Below are 17,482 nucleotides of genomic sequence, written 5' to 3' on the forward strand. Positions count from 1 at the left end.
TGCCCTGATCCTTCTTCTCAGATTGACACCTTGGCAGCAGAGTACCCAGCTAAGACCAATTACCTGTATTGCACCTATCATGGCCAGGTATGATGTATACAAAAAAATATGCATGTTATATGATATGTTTATAGGCGCTTGTATAATGTGTTTATGCAATGTATAATGTCCAAACCATCACTACATTTGTATACTTTATTTGCTATGAGAAAATATCTGATTGCTAGAAATTGTAATAATAAAAAATTATAGACTTACTGACATCTTTAAGAGTATGTTTTGAACAATGGCTTTTGTTGATTATCCACTTCCTTAGGAGCATGATCTGGACTTTAAAGACCAGAGCATTATGGTTCTTGGTTGTGGACCCTACCACATTGGTGAGTCCAAGAACAAGCTTCCATATCGTTTTCTTGCTGTTCAAATGAACTATCAATTTAGAAATTCTACTGCACTGAAATTGATTTGTGGTTTGATCCATCAGGGAGCAGTGTTGAGTTTGACTGGTGTGCAGTGTCAAGCATCCGGACTCTGAGGCAGATGGGTAGAAAGACAGTGGTGGTAAACCACAACCCCGAGACAGTCAGCACCGACTTTGACGAGTGTGACCGCCTTTATTTTGAAGAGCTGACCCTGGAACGCATCCTGGACATCACCCAACAAGAGGTTTGCGCACACACAAGCAAACACTCCTTTGATAAAGAGAAATTTGAATTTCTAATTACCCATTCTGTTTTATCATTTAAATCAACACAAAAGTTGGTTTGTTAGTTCATTTTTATGTTTGTGTCATCTGACATTTTAAGACACCATCTTTTACAAATGACACCTTGTAAATCATACATCAGCAGGAAATCATATGACATGAGTATAATATTAACAATAAATGAACGCCAAAAGAATCCCAGACAATTAAAAAAATAAAGTAGATAAATGACATAAGATACTATTGTCCTCATTTCATGTGATATACAGGTTTAGCAGCAGGTTTAGCATACATCTTAATAAAACTTTATATCCCCATGTTACAGGCTTTCTGTATGCAAATGAAATGGTTCATATGTAAAAAGGCAACCGCATCTTTTTACTTTGTCCACATTTCCCAAATCATTATGAACTAACTGAACAAATAAGTAACACGCAAGGTCATTTAAATGCACACAGTATTGTTTTAGTCCAGATATCAGCAGCATGTTGTTCCATTTTCAGAGTGAACATAAATTATAAATGTTGAGCTTTTCATTATCATAAAGAAACCTTCACCAAACCTGTACATAAGTCAGTCTGTTGTCCTCCATATCAACATATTCTATCACCATGCTATAAATGCTCTCCAGACACAACTGTTACTATACTGTACCCTTAGCACAGTATAGTAACTTGTTCTAAAGCACATCCATCCATCACAGGGTTCTATCAATGTTAATAAATACTTGATTATTCATGGGTATTGATCGGAATTTGAATGACATTGAATTTCAATCAATTCCAAGCTTCCCATAGGCGGAGTGTTATGGATCATTTCCACATTACACACATAATAAAAGAAATACATCATGTCAAGCAGGTCAGAGGTGGGAAACACGAGTGCAATATTAATAAAAAAAATAATATTTACGCAATATTACAGAGCAGATTTATTGCCCCAGGACTGATGCACATGCACACACATAATCGCGTGCAATTTCTCCAACTTAACCTCTCAGGGATTTTGGCGTGACTATACAGCTGAAGATGAATTTTTTATTAAAATGTAGGAATGAAACATTAGCTTGGCTGTGACTTATTATCATAGAGCTTCCACAGAGCATGGCATCCTCTGTGCTGGGGGAAAACATTCACTGCTCAGAGTGGCATGAATGAAACATAACCAACAATATTCAGAAGTTCTCTGGTGATTCATATTTACATATAAGCCCCGGCTGCAAAATCACTTGCAGCTTTTCCTGCCTTATCCTGCAGCATAGTGTCAGCCATTAAAAGCAGCCAAATAATCCCCCTTTCTCTGTCAAAGAGAAACAGAGAAAACAGAATGGGTCCTAATGGGGACATATATTATGCAGCACAATTGGCTCATATAACATTTAAGAGCCTGGGCCTCCCTAATTACAGGTGTGATGATTTTCTTTTTTTTCTGTTTTTAGTTTGTACTGACCTTTCTTTTGCTCTCATTCTTCACTGGGCTGTATTTGCTAAATACTTTTTGGGGTAAATATATTCTTAGGTGGTCATTTAACACGGCTGTGAAGCTTTTGGGGCATTATATATGGATGACTGAAAATATGATCTCATTCACAGAAGCTGTAGAGTTTGCCTTTTTTTTAGTCACATTTCATTGTCGATGAGCATAAAACACTATCGTAATTGAGACTTTTATGTTGAAATTTGCATTTGTGATAAAATGTTTAACAGAGTGGATTATTGTTTGAGTTGAATATGAAATAACACCAAGACACTAAAACAGTGTTTGTCTATTTTACAAACATGCTGTATGAGGATTCTGTGGAGTTCCTCTGCTGGAGTTTCTCCAGAGATTCTCTGGAGAGTCTCTCAAAGACATTGCATGTCTGAAAGCAGCTTATGTTTCTGGCATGGAATTGCCTTTGCTCAAGCAACTGTAATCCAGGTAAAGTTGTGTTGGCATCCGAGTCTGATTGTTTGTCTGCTCAGAGAGATGGAATTACAATCAGTCCCTCTGTCTAAACTGTAGTCCTATCTTTCTTTTTAACTCGTATGCATGAAGATAAAGCCCGGACAGAAGCAGAAGAGCAGGACCATGAATAATGAAGATATACAACCTGGCATTGCCATGGAAACAGCATCCCCCCTGGATGAGCTAGGCAGGAAAAGGGGCTGCATTCGGTTATTAAAAGGAGCATACACACTTGTTTTCACATAAGTATTCAGATGCCTCATGTTTTCAAATTTTGTTTTTGTTTCAGCCTTATGTTATATAAATAATTAAAATACAATCCCCCCTTACCAGTCTATACACAACACTCATGATGATAGATAACAGAACAGCAGTTTGGTCGTTTCAACACCTTGATGAGTGTCCACATGTGGTTAATTGAACATCCCTGGAGGCACCTGAACATGGCAATTGCCTGACAGTCCCCATTTAACCTGATTGAGTTTGAGATGATCTGCAGGGAAGAATGGCCAAAAAAAATCCACATAAAATGCCACATAAATCCCAAGAACCCTTGAGGTTGTAATCACTGTTGCAGGTGCTTCACCTAAGCACGGAATAACCAGTCTGAATACTAATGTCACTGTTTTAAATGAATTAACTAAAAAGAAAACTATTAGAATGTATAATGTTTTCATGTAATCTTAATTGTGTTTTGAATATATAGGAATAAATATGATAACAAACCATCCCTGGTGATACCAAAACATGTACCACATCTGAGATGAGTTGACTGACGGGCATGTGACAAAAGGACCATGTTCCTCTCCTCTCCTCTCCTCTCCTCTCCTCTCCTCTCTCCTCTCCTCTCCTCTCCTCTCCTCTCCAGGGTTGCTCTGGTAGCATCGTTTCAGTAGGTGGCCAGATTCCCAACAATCTGGCCGTGCCGCTGCACACTAATGGGGTGAAGATTCTTGGGACGAGCCCCCTGCAGATTGACCGGGCAGAGGAGCGCTCCGTCTTCTCCAGTGTCCTAGATGACCTCGGGGTGGCTCAAGCCCCATGGAGAGCCCTTAGTTCTCTGGTGAGAGAAAACATAAATAATGAATAGTAGGAACATTAATGGTATATTTGGCTGTGTTTTGGTGAATGTGCTCCTTGCGAGTTCCCATTGCTAATCATATTGGTGTTTACATATAAATTGCTTCCTTCATTTTTATCATTATATATTTGTTTTCTGAATGTGTATAGTTAAAAAAATATGTTTTGGTTTTGACATATTCACACCTTCTCAAATTAAATAAAATAATCCTTATTTTCCAGCCCTACAGCCTTACATTGTTCCCCACAGACAAACAAACTTAGAACTTTTCTATTCTTGGAGGAATGGCACATCACTCCTTTCTACTTCTGTTTGGTCTTTTCAAGTCACTTATGGCCAGAAGAGAACAAAGCACTGGTGGAAACCCTCTGTGGAATGAGCCGATCAGTGAAATGTCTGCAGTCCATGCTGGAATATACCTTTCCCCCTAACTGCTGCTCATGTATTCAGTTATCACAGAGAAGCGATCAGCTGGGACACACATGGATTAGGGCCCATGTCTCTCTACACTCTACTACATCTTCCATTTCCCTGCCGATCTTGACGAAACTGTTTGTTTTTATTGGGCCAGAATAACTCAGAAGAACCGTGGGGAAGCCTCTTGTGTGTATGTGTGTATGTGTGTGTGTTTGTTTGTTTGTTGGTACTTTGGCAAGTGAACAGTAGTTAATGATGTGGGAGGGGGAACTAGAGAAATGATGATGGTGAAGAAAAGGACATACTACTGCTTGATTCTTTCCACAACGTTTTCTTCGTGATGCAAACAAACTCAATGGGGAGATAAACTAAAGCCATACTCGGTGACTATGAGAGCACTTGTGTTATTTCTTTCACTCTTTTCATTTGATTTCTTCTGTTTTGGCTGATATGGCAAAGAGCGCCTTTCATTTTTGAAGTCTTTTAAATTATGTGCAGTTGAACTGTGAACATAAATAGAGTTTGTTATGTGTGAAGGATTACTACAACAATTTTGAGCCCTAACGCTATTCTGAGTTACAGATTTGTTGTCGTTTCTGTGTGTGTTGCAATTACTACAGTGTTTTCATGCAATTAAATCATGATTTATACCTCACTGTGTGTTTGGGCAGCTAAATGTACATCTCTTCTGTTCCTGGTAGCAAAAAATTAGATACACAAATTGGCTTAATGACTTATTATTTCATCCCAACAATTTGTACCCTGGATAGATTATGGCGTTCCAAAGAAAACCCTCAACCTTTTGACTTATTCGTCATAAAGTACTATGATTGTCATTCAGTTGTCTTTTGTTGTGCCTTTCACAGGAAGATGCCTTTACGTTCGCCGACCAGGTGGGCTATCCCTGTTTACTCCGCCCCTCCTATGTACTCAGGTGAGTGTCAGCCAACAAACTAACCCCTTACAGCAATTTTCAGTAAATATTATCACGTAGGTGGCTTCTTAATATCAACAGTGGCATATAAGGCTGGGGTGGGCGCTGGATGATCTTTTATTTAAGGGATTTTTAACGAAATATGTATGTGTTATTGTATAGTTTCCTTTATTTGAAATGCAGTTTATATACATACATAACTTTGTTCTTTATATTGTGTATATTTCCTTTTTTTTTCAGCTGCACTGTTATCTGAACAGCACAAAACACAGGGAAGAGAACAGTGCAGTGTGCAAGAAGAGAAAAAAATCAATGGATATTTTAATAGCGTATTCACAAACCTATTAACTGTGTAAAACACAGTTTTAGTTATGATGATTAATTAACTCATCCGAGTGCTTCTTCAGTCATGCAGTGACACTTCTGTCCAGCAGATGTCATGATGAGACCCTTTATTTAGCAATAAACTAAATGTAAAATGAAGTTTTAGACTTTTTTTTATGATTTTACATGCAAAATAATGATGTTGCTCAAAATAGAATCTTTCTGTGGGTCACATTCAAAACTTAGCAAGTAACAAAGTAATTAAACAGCATTTAAAAATATAATCATTCTGTAAGTGATGTGGAGGTTATCAACACAACTTCATTTCTTCTGTTGACACTAACTTCCGCTAAATACTGTTGAACCCTCTCCTCCTCGTTTAATCGCTTCCCATTTCTAAAGCATCTTTACTCTCCACCTTGGACACGCTTGATAATGGTTTTTGAATGTTATTCCCAGCATCGTGCATAATGTGCAAAGCCACACATTCAAAGATTTTCTTTGTGATTGACCACAATTTACATATTTACCCTAAGCTTAACCATTTCCTCAGAATTTAAGCTCTCAGAACCAGGTTTTAGTCTCCACGAAGACTACTGGTCCTAACAAACACACACACACCTATCATCACACGCTTATCATAATAATCATGAATAAATTCATGCTATAGCTCCACATTTGCATACAAAGGTCTCTTATATCATTTGGTTATGAAGCATTTGGCTTAAGAGCTGCTGCTGCTGCAACAACTTAACACTGCTGTGTACAAACAATTAGACAAGTTTCAAACTCTGCATAGTTGAAATGACTCACATATTATCAGGCCAAACAAAAACAGTCTACCAGTTGCTGCAAAAGCCAGTGTTGGCGTGACAGAATGAAATTTTCTGTCTTTGAGAAACCACATCTGTGTGAGTCAGAGCTGTGTCCAGTCAGATATGATAAATAGACTAAAATAGTAATTTCCATGCAAAAAGTTAGTGAGTTTATTTTGACCCAATTGTTATATTATAATTGTTTGATATGTTGAGTATGGGATCAATCCAACAATAGTTCTGTGAGCAGTGAAGTACTATGAGCTAAGAATATCACACATACTCATCGACAAACTGACTTTAAATTTGTTTTATAGTTCAATCATAGTTCAATTTCACGTCTGTTTTATTTTCTAATATACGTATATATTATTATATATAAGAATTTAATAACAAGTATTTGTGCTGTTGTGGTCTGGTTTAGGATGGCTATATCCCCTTCCCTCATTAACTGAATATGGAGTGATGGAGAGAAAAATGTTTTTTATTTATTTTTACATTCTCACACTGGATTAAGTATAAATGTTTTCATTTTAATTATTTTCTTTAAAATGATAAGGGCAGTGAGAGTTGAGGATGTGCCCGCCTCTAAATAAATATGCATCTTTTAATTCTAGTACTTAAATAAAGGATCAGCATGTAATTGGAGGTTGGACACATTTCTGCCTCTGAGCCACAGACAGCAAAGGAATAAACCTCTGATCCGAGCCTGTGACCCCTCTGTCCTGTTTCTCTCAACCTCTCGTTTTCAAACCAGAGGAAAAAAAGAAAACAGCCTTAATCTGTTGTTTTTTAATGACAAAGTTCTGAACTTGTTTTCAAGAGCCCGCAGTGCTTTTCGACCTAAATAACTGCTCTCCCCCCTCTCTCGTTTTCTGTCTTTCTCTCTCATGCCTTATTTTGACTGTTTCCAGACTGTGTTCTCGATGGTAATAGTGATGCAACAGAGAGATAATGAGTGTTTTTGAACAATCATTAGAAGCTTGTATGTTCTCCTGTTTGCCTGCCTCTCTTCCTCTCCCCATGGCCTTCTCTTTTCTCTCCCTCTCGCATCTCACCAGTGGTTCAGCGATGAACGTCGTGCACGGGGAAGAGGAGATGAAACGTTTCTTGGAGGAGGCCACTCAGGTGTCCCAGGTGAGTTCAGTGTTAACATGCCTGCAAATGAGAGATACATATTGTCAGAACACTCCCTTCAGAGGTCTCATCATGGCCCTTCCTTTTTTCAGTGTCTTGAATTCAAATTAGCATCTAACAACAAAGGGTTTTCTTTCTTTAAATCACGCACACACACACAGTCTGACTCTCTGTTTCATGTTGTGTTCTCCCTCTGCTTTCAGTTAACTGCTAATAGCAGCTGCTATGTCTGTTGGCTACTATTGCGTGCCCTGCTCTTTCTCTCTGAACACCCAGGTCGCTTGGGGACAACTGGTCACCCCAAGAGCCTCTATCTGGGAGTAGAAGCATATACAGTATCACACATTTAGTGCACCAAAAATGACTATTAATGGTGGTTTAAGCTAAATAATAATGTGTAAAATATAGTCTTGCAGGGTCAGAATCATGGGTGAAAAACAATTGACAAAACACTCAAATTCTTTTGAAAATTATATTTTATTACATGAAGTAAATGAGTGATAAATTGAGTTTGATAATGTGGAATACAAACTCGAATCCATCGGAGGAGGATCTAATATATGTTTAACTGTTGACCCACAGAGTCTGTAATCACCTGGAGACATTTCTAGACACATGAAAAATAATCAAACAGTCAAAGAATCAATACAAAACTGATTGCACTAACGACGATGTCTGTTGTGAGCAATCATTTATCTAAGAAGGAAATAAAAGTGATGTAATGTATGAAAGAAAGTTGTCTAAGAGCAACCGTCCAATAAACGGAAAAGTAAGGGCATTTCACCCATTTGTGAATATTTCTGCCCTACGACTTAATCTTCAACAACCCCCTTAAACAATTCAGTTTCAATTATGATCAATTATGGAAGGTTTATACACAGTTTGTTCCCAGATCACACCAACAACATGCATCTAAGAGAAGTCTAAAACCTTCTTTTGATCACTCTGTTGACCGTCAAATTGAAATGAAATTGTGAACATAATTTGAAAAGGGTCGCTTGTTCAAATGAAACTACAGAGAATGAGTACACAGCTCTGCAGCTCCTCTCAGCTTTACAGAGTTTGTACCGTAGCTTTAGCCCATTGTTTATCTTTTTGAACCACAAGTTCACTGTGCCCTTTTTTCTCTTGCTGCTTTCATCATGATGCTTTCAGCAAGAAAAAGCTCTTGCAAAACTCTGACATACAGCTGGAAAACAAAATGGAACATTTAGAGAGAAAAAATATATAATTTTGAACATCTCTTCACCAGAACCAGAACTCTAAATAAATAATAATGTGACCTGCGGGATGTGGAAAATTCTAAATGTTTCAGCGAAAAGCGACCAACATACCGACATAATTAATAAAATCTTGCAGACTGCAAGACCACAATCATAATCTGATGCTTTCTTTCCTCCAGGAACATCCAGTGGTCATCACTAAGTTCATCTGTGGTGCCAGGGAGGTCGAGGTGGATGCTGTAGCCAAGGCTGGCAAAGTGAGACACTACTTATGCATTCTGTCCACTTACACAAGCTTTTATCAGTTACATATAGTACTTCCTGATATAACCAGCTCATTACTTCGGCAACCAGACTCATGATGATGTTCTTCCTGCAAAAACGATCCAGAAATACATTTAATGTGTCTGGTGGTACCGACTGACAACTTCACATTGCACTTCCTTTGGGTTCTGAGCAACACACCAGCCATGAGTGTTTTAAAGTATAAATAGTATAAATAGTATAAACTTATTGCAGTAGTACTACCTAAGGTAATGTTGCATCCGGAGCAAGTGGAGTAGACAGAAAAATGCAACACTCCGGGGGTGCTTTTTTTAAAAAAAAAACAAAGCAGATTTTACCTTCTGGTATGTTCACAGTTCTATCAGCAACATATCGGAAATGTGAATTGCCAACTGCTAACACAACACATAAAAGGAAAGAGAAACCACACACATTTTCTCTGTAATGGGAATTGTAAATAATGTTACAGTGACTGTTTCCAAGGAGGAGATTTCACAGGTGTTGCACTGCTCTCAAGGTGTAAGTCTGCCTCTTCTTTCACATGAGTCACATTGTGCTTATAGACACAACTTCTCACAGTCCTCAGCAGTACATTGGCCAGGTGTGAATTTGAACTTGTAAGCAGATGGAAATCATGGAAACACAGAAACAATTGGAGAAAAATGGACAGAAATACCGCTATTTATGAATATACTGGCACCATATTTTTAATGAATAGCTTTTATTTTTCAGCTAAAGTTTTGTGTTTTTTAAGGATATATTTGAGCCTAGAAGATGAAATGTGAAGACACAAAATCTTTATTTGTGTTCAATGCTTTTAATGCAGTTTTGGGCATACTGTTTTAATGTGAGATTGCCATGCTTCAACCAAAAATAATAATATTGAAAGTAAAAGGTTTTGAATATGAAGTTGATCATTTGCACATTCATTTAGTTTGAAAGTTACATTAAAGGTAACTTTCACAAACAGGATCACACAGTGGGGTAGTGGCTAGTGCTGTTGCCTTGCAGCAAAGAGACACTGGGTTTGTGACCGTTTGCACGTTCACCGAATGTGTGCGTGGGTTTTAACCAGGAACTCCAGTTTCTTCACACAGTCCAAAAAACATGCAGGACTCTCTAAATTGTCCATCAGTGTGAAAGTAACTGGTTGTTTGTCTCTGTGTGTGTTGGACCTGTGATGGACTGGTGACCTGTCCAGATTGTGCCCCGCCTTTTGTCCTGTGTCAGCTGGGATCGGCACCAGCAGCCCCGCGACCCTCGTGCGGAGGATAAAGCTGTAGACAATGAGCGTTGACATGACTTTCAAGGTGGAAGTTTTCCAATTGTTAGGTATCTAACCGTGAACTTACAAAACTTCTTCAACTGTATAACTGTTAGCCCCGAAACTTGAAGCAAATGATGGAGCCACTTAGGTACTTGTCCTCAATGCCCTGTCTGTTTTTCTATTGTCTGGCCTATGGGAGTCATTTCAAGGGTGTCACTGTGAACGTGAGAATTTCAGTTGTATGGTAGATTTTCTCTCTCTACTCTCCCTGAATATAGCCCCTCCTTTATCTTCAGTATCACATTAACAAGCTGTCCATTCATTGAATACCAAACAGGCTCCATTATTACTGGCTGGCTTCTTTCTGTGTGTGCGTGTGAGTGTGAGCGAGGAAAAGTCAGAGATAATACGTATTAATTACAGGCTCTATCTGAAGAGTGCTAATGAATGCTGTGGTTAGCAGCAGTTTTAACGAACTAATGACACTGCAGCTCATTTACAGACACACACACAATTGCAGCGAGTTGCTCAGTGATACAAATCTTCTTTCCTGCGGGTGAAATGTTGGAAGTTGTTCTTTGGACTCTGCATAGCCACCTACATTGTTACTTGCCCGCTCTGTCTACAAATGCACACTCTTTGCACTCCTCAAGCACAGCTCACCATTTTATGGTATAGAAGCGTGCAGTGTGGAAATCATCTAAATCTGAAAAATCTTTCAAAGATTTCAAGTCAACTATGAGCAGCGATCTGTATCAATTATAATAACGTAAGTGACAAGATTACTGCACGTCTGTCCAGGTTCTTGTCCATGCCATCACGGAGCATGTGGAGGATGCTGGCATACACTCAGGAGATGCTACCCTAATGTTGCCAACTCAGACTATCAGCCAGGGGGCTATAGAAAAGGTATGTCACCTTCAGTATTATTGTGACTCAAACCATATCACTTTTCTTTTGAAAATATGTATGTATTTGTTTTAAAAAACACATTTTCATTTACCCACACAGCCTCATGTATAGTGTTAATGCTTTTTTTATTCACTGCATTCAGGTGAAGACTGCTGTTCGCAAAGTAGCACAAGCATTCGAAATTTCTGGACCATTTAATACTCAATTTTTGGTTAAAGGCAATGATGTCATGGTAGGTAATACTTCCCCGTGTACTACGTGTGCGTCTTTTGATTGACCTTAACCCATGTGCACTCGCCTTTGTGCGCATTTATTTATCTGTAAGAAACGGAGTGTCTTGTCTGCACTGACAATCTTCCCGTTTGTGTCTGTGTGTCCGTGAAGGTGATCGAGTGTAATCTGCGGGCGTCGCGTTCCTTCCCTTTTGTATCAAAAACAATCGGCGTGGACTTCATCAACGTGGCAACCAAAGTGATGGTGGGTGAGCCTTTAGACGAGGCGAGCCTGCCCTCGCTGGAGAGACCCATCATTCCTGTAGACTACGTGGGCATCAAGGTGAGAAAAAAAATCAATTAACTGTTAACCGCTCGGGGGCTGTTTGAATGTGTGTAAGTGAGTGAGAAGTGAGGACTTTTTACACCTTGTGGCTTACACACAAGCATGCTGTGCCACTGCCTGTCCTGTAAATACACCCATGTAATAATAATAATTCCAATAGGCCTTTTTCAGTCAGGACATCTTGACATTTCACTCTAGAAAAAGGCACATTTTTGTAACACCTGGCAATAATCTAAAAAGATTATCCTATTCTCTTATGAAATGACTTCCTCCAACTTCCGACCTACCTGGTTTGTGTTCCTTGTGCACTAGCTGCATGTACTTGATCCAAACCTGCCAACAAATAATGGGAAAGGCAGAATCATTTATTTTTAAGCTTGTATTAACATTTTTCTGCTGTGACCAAAGCAGACGTTTCTAGATTCGTTGTGGCATTTTTGTCAGAGCTGACAATAAAACTGCAATCACTTAATAATACTGTGTATAAGTTGGAACTATGGACAGAGGTATATACCCTGTTTTAAATCATTTTACGTGTACGTCAGACAGGACCTTGTATTTCTTAACTAAACTGCAGACTTTAAAGCACAGTGATGACTTTAAGGGTTGACGTTATGTGATAAGTTTTCTAAGAACTTTGGAACCTGTTGAATAAAAGTTACTTGTTCATTTCTTTACAAGTCTGTAATCATGCCTCTGAACTTTTGACAAACTGAGGTGTATTTATAGTTGGGAAATTAGTTCCGATGTAAAGAGCACTTCATGTATGATCTCTTAATAGCTAGTGCACAACCTGGTATTGCAGGTTTCATAGGATCACATGACAAAGATAGCAATTACTGTTCCATCCCTGTACTTAGGCATGATGGCAGGGAGTAATGGGTGCTTTCACACACTGGCTGGGAGGCTTACTTTTACTTAGATTGGCTATGAGAGAGTTTGTGTGACGCCAGATGTTCTAAAACTATTTTTCCCAAAGTAATTTCTCCCTCTAATTACAATAGAGCTCCTGTAACAATGGCTGTAGTTTGGAGCCAATCACGCAGGTATAATCCCCCACTCTTCCCTGCCGCCTAAAGTTTTCAATTTCTGTGCTGCACAGTGGTGAAGAATATTAATCAGAGCTCTGAATACTCCAGGTGCTAGGCTTAAAAGACTTCTGGAATTAACTTGGAGTCTATGACACCGGCTTCGTGTACTCTTAATGATATGGGCCGTGCATGAATGTGCTGGAAACGCTGCTACAATACATAACAATTGCTGAATTAAGTTGTGCTAAATTCTTTTTGTTTTGACATATTTCTGTGCCATAACATAAAGTTCCCACTGTAAACACAGTGTGATATTTGTAATGTAGTATGTAGCATCAACATGTCCTCCCCAAGCCTTTATTTTCATTGTACACCCAGAGAGACTACCTTCATTTATCTGTCTCATTCCTCCTCATCTTCACTCACTCACTGTTGCTCTTACTGTCTCTTTTTTTTTCTGACAATCCCTTGTCTGAGGCCATGTTGTTTTCCTTTCACTAACAAGTCCCCATTGTGTAATTTCTGCCTCTATATACAAACTCGTAGGAGCAATATTGCAGTCATATTTATGACACTAAGAGGAAGAAGAGCATGAAAACAACATTTGAGGTGGAGGAAGCTGATTTGGTGTCGGTCCCCAGTGCACACTTAATGACTGGAGGGAAAAAACCCCACAAAAGCTTCCCACTGTTAGATGTTATGTCCCCTTGACCATGGCATGCAGGGCATTATGGTGACTCTTGAAACAGACACGTTTTTGGGAGCCTAATAACCCGAGAAAAATACAAGCTCTAAAACTCACAGACATCAACACACAAACACTATAAAGTAAGGAGGCCAAGTTTGAACAAAAAATACAAGAATATACTCTCACTGACCACTCGGTTCAACCTGTTCTATTGTGCGTTGATGCAAATATCAATCGGTTAATGATCACATGGTAGCAGCTCAAGTTCAAATGGGCGTGAGAGAAAGGTGATTAAAGTAATGTGGCATAGTTGTTGGTGCCAGATGGATTGGTTTGAGAATTTGAGGAACTTCAGATATATACTGTGATATCCATGCATGACCATATCTAGGGTCTACAGAGAATGGCAGAGTATAAAGCAGTAGCGGCAATGCCAGAGCTCAAAGGAAAAGACTGACTTGATATCATAGAACGGCAGCAGTATCTCAAATAACCACTTGTTACAGCCGAGACCACTTCTGAATACTTAACACTTTGATCCTTGAAGAAGATGGGCTACAGCAGCAGAAGACCGCTCAGATTGCCACTCGTCCCACTTTATTAGGTGTCCTTTGCACCTGATGTTTAACTTTACGCTACCTGCTGATACCACTAGGACTAAAGTACCTGCATTGTTTCTGTGAAGTATGGATGCTCACACAGTAAACCTTAGGTAACCGTAGCAATAAAACCTTCGACACCACCCAGCAAGTGCCCATACACAGTACTTTGGAAGTACTAAAAACCTAGTAACTACGCTGAACATCCATCATACTGTTTATTCACTCTTTGGAATTCACATAAGCATCACTTGTCATCATCTGAAAAATTTAAATGATGTAAGGAGATTTGAGGATTTTTAGTTTGTTAGTTCAGTAATTACTGTTGAACTTGCTGGAACTGATTGTGTCAGTCATTGACTATCATTAAGTCACGCACTTCTCTGAGTGTTCTCCAACCCACACTTCACCAAGTTATTCCATTGTATGGATTGTATCAAAATACCCATCTGGAATTATATCAGTGATGTGCATTGCCATTCAAAAATGTGTTGGGACAAATACAACGGTTTATTTCAATTTAGCTGCAAATAAAAGAAGACATTCACACTGATTCCACTTCCAGTTCCAAAGAGTCTACTCTGAGCAACTATATTCACTCTCTTTTAAACTGGAGTTCTGCTGGTGCCCTAAGATAACATTGTTCATGTCGTGGATCCTCACAGTTGGAATGTCTTTAAGGAGTGGGCGGCCAGTGTGGGATTGGGATTTAATGTGTGTTTGTGTGTGCGTGCTTGTAGATTTGTTTTAGGTTTGCGACGCTTGGCTATTGCAATGGTTACATCCGTTTTGTTCCAGCGACACACCAATTTCAACTGGAGGACACAGCATGTAAACGACACCACTGTGTTTTTTATCAAAATTCCACTCATGAAGGCTTGTGACTTGTTTCTCATTTTCAGAGCATTTAACTCTCCCTGGGTGATGGTGATGCCATTTTTCTAACCCCCCTCCTCTTTTCTTGTTATATTTCCACTTTCATTTCAGTTTCATAGTTGTAATGATTAAGAGACGGCTCTACAGTTGGTGTGGTGGGGAAGAAGTCTTTTTTTTTTTTCATGTGGATTATTAAATTGACTGTCCTGGGTTTGCATTTACTCAGAGTCCTGCAAGCTTATGTCTCTGAGCCACCCTTTGAGTCACAATTGTCTTCTCTCTGACAATTTTTTTTTTTACTGTGCTTCCTTGTCTCCTGCCGGACATCAAAAGTTCTCTCTCGCTGTTTTTCCCGTCGTTACAAGTTCCTCTCCCTCTACTTCGTCTGCTGTCTTTGTCCAACTCTTTGAACAAAGCCTTGATAAGCGATGCTAGTTCCCTGTGTGCATTCCCTCCTCCTCGTCCCCTCTTGCATTAGTATGCCAACATTACATTCAGCTGATTAGATAGCCCCCCCTTCAAGGATGAATCCCTCCCTTGTGGCTCTTGCCTTTATGTGTGTGTGTGTGTGTGTGTGTGTGTGTGTGTGTGTGTGTGTGTGTGTGTGTCTGTGTGTGTGTGTGTGTGTGTGTGTGTGTGTGTGTGTGTGTGTGTGTGTGCAGGAGCCATCCAGCACCACACCACCTGTCCCTCTTCTGGATAATGTGGGTTGTGTGTTTTTACATGGAGAAATAAGAATGGCTGAAACACTGTTACTCTTACATTCTCATCCTCCTCCCTTTTAAACAATTTTTCCGCCATCACCAAGAAATACTCATTTTTTTGTACCCATTCACATTCCACTGAACTCATTTTACTCATTTTCGTATTTGTTTGGTCCTTTCCTCACTGTCGTCACTTCTTCTAGCTTTCATCAGTCTTTTATTTTCTATTTTCTCTCCTCCACAGGCACTGTTGTCTTCTGACTCACCCCGGGTTTTTTTTTTTTTTGTTGTTATGAGACCACCTACCTTCCCGTCCTTTCCAGCATGGAGACACAATGTTAAACAGGCTCTTAAAGTGTCTGATGTCTTGTTGTTTAAGAAGCTGCCTCTCTTTTTAGATTTCCACTTTTAGTCTGTCTGCACTGGCAGACCTTTCTCCTCTCTTATTTTTCTAATGTGCCCTTTAAAGCTTAAGCAGAACTGGTTGTTGGCATGAGGATAATAATTCTATTTGTTAGCCTGTGTAAACCTTTATTTATCACTGAACACACATTGTTTGTTGTTCATTTTTCCAAATGCAAATTCAACTTGCGGGCACTTGATCCACCTGTTACTGTTTTAGCAAACACAGGTGTATTTCACCTGTAGGTGGCAGTAAATCCATAAAGTGATTTCAGTAGCTTGTAAACATACAAGATGATCTATTGAATATACATTAAGTATCTATAGGTCCGCAGCTTAACTAACAACTGTGTGTTTTCCTGCGACGTGGTAAGAAGTGGTTTATGATGTGTGCTGTTTACAGTTTCAGACAAGAGGTTTTTTTTTATACGAATCAATGGAGTGTTCACTCGTCATCACCCTGTTGTCATCACCCATCCCTCTCCTATTCTCTGACCAGGCGCCCATGTTCTCCTGGCCTCGGTTGAGGGACGCAGACCCTGTGCTTCGTTGTGAGATGGCCTCTACCGGAGAAGTAAGTACATCAGATACAACAACTCTTTTTTTTTTTTTTTCTTCTCTCCCTTTCATTTGGGAGAGTTGGCATCAACTGTTACTCATGTGGGGTCTGCACATGTTGTTTTCTTGCAGGTAGCTTGCTTTGGACCAAATATTTATTCAGCCTTCCTGAAAGCTATGCTCTCCACAGGCTTCAAGCTGCCACAGAAGGGAATCCTGATAGGGATTCAGGTAAGACTACAGCCATCTGGAGGTCTACCTGCCTCCTGTTTGTCTTTCCTCGTGTACCTCCTGCCGCACAACACGCCAAATGTGATGACGCTTCGTGTTTCAGTTTGCGATTTCGCACAAAACTCAGCGTGGCTACGGCGCGGCATGTTTTGCAACAAATTAGACCTTGAGTCCTTCGACCGCCAGGTTTGGCATGACTTGAAATGATGATCGGCTCTCGTGTGAATAGGCTCCCAAGTAGTTCAGAGTGGATATTCCCTTTCGAGTCAATGAAATAGTATTTGATGCCATTCCTTAACGAATACATGCACCAAAGTAAGGCTTTTCAAAACCAACACGATTCTCATATAAAAACATTGTCCCAGGAGTTAAGGAGTATCTCACAAAAACACAACTATGTGTATGTCAAAATGTTTTCCCCATCAACCAAATGCCTTGTCAAAAGAAGTTTTGAATTATCGGGAAAAATCCCCAGCTACAGAAAAGAACAAAATGTAAGCCAGGATGCTGTATTCTATTTTAATGACACCACATTACATGAATTTAGTAATTAAGTCTTGCAGCCGCCCTGGGTTGCCAAACTGCGAGGTTGACTATTGCGGCCTGAAAAAAAGCAGTCACAACACAAGCTGGATAATTGGTGCTCTTGGGGAACAGGTCCACTTCAAGGCAAGTGCCTGGGGTCACATACACACTATAAAACATGGCTGACAAGCAGCAACATACAAGGCAGATAGTATTCCGAGCACACGGAGAGACTCTGAATTTTTTAAAGCTAAACTGTTTT

General features: G+C 39.5%; 1 protein-coding gene across 1 annotated transcript in view; it reads left to right on the forward strand.

Moving 5' to 3' along the window:
* Window positions 1–17,482, forward strand: part of cps1 (carbamoyl-phosphate synthase 1, mitochondrial) — a 41,571-nt gene that overhangs the window by 19,935 nt on the left and 4,154 nt on the right. Inside the window, exons 23-34 of the mRNA XM_044019162.1 lie at window positions 22–87; window positions 317–380; window positions 485–666; window positions 3,522–3,716; window positions 5,018–5,085; window positions 7,286–7,361; window positions 8,764–8,841; window positions 10,938–11,045; window positions 11,191–11,280; window positions 11,433–11,603; window positions 16,406–16,480; window positions 16,597–16,695. Coding sequence (XP_043875097.1) covers window positions 22–87; window positions 317–380; window positions 485–666; window positions 3,522–3,716; window positions 5,018–5,085; window positions 7,286–7,361; window positions 8,764–8,841; window positions 10,938–11,045; window positions 11,191–11,280; window positions 11,433–11,603; window positions 16,406–16,480; window positions 16,597–16,695 — 1,272 coding nt within the window. The remainder of the gene's footprint in view (window positions 1–21; window positions 88–316; window positions 381–484; window positions 667–3,521; window positions 3,717–5,017; window positions 5,086–7,285; window positions 7,362–8,763; window positions 8,842–10,937; window positions 11,046–11,190; window positions 11,281–11,432; window positions 11,604–16,405; window positions 16,481–16,596; window positions 16,696–17,482) is intronic.

This window comes from Solea senegalensis, linkage group LG2, assembly GCF_019176455.1.
Source record: "Solea senegalensis isolate Sse05_10M linkage group LG2, IFAPA_SoseM_1, whole genome shotgun sequence".
In the NCBI taxonomy this organism is placed as follows: Eukaryota; Metazoa; Chordata; class Actinopteri; order Pleuronectiformes; family Soleidae; genus Solea; species Solea senegalensis.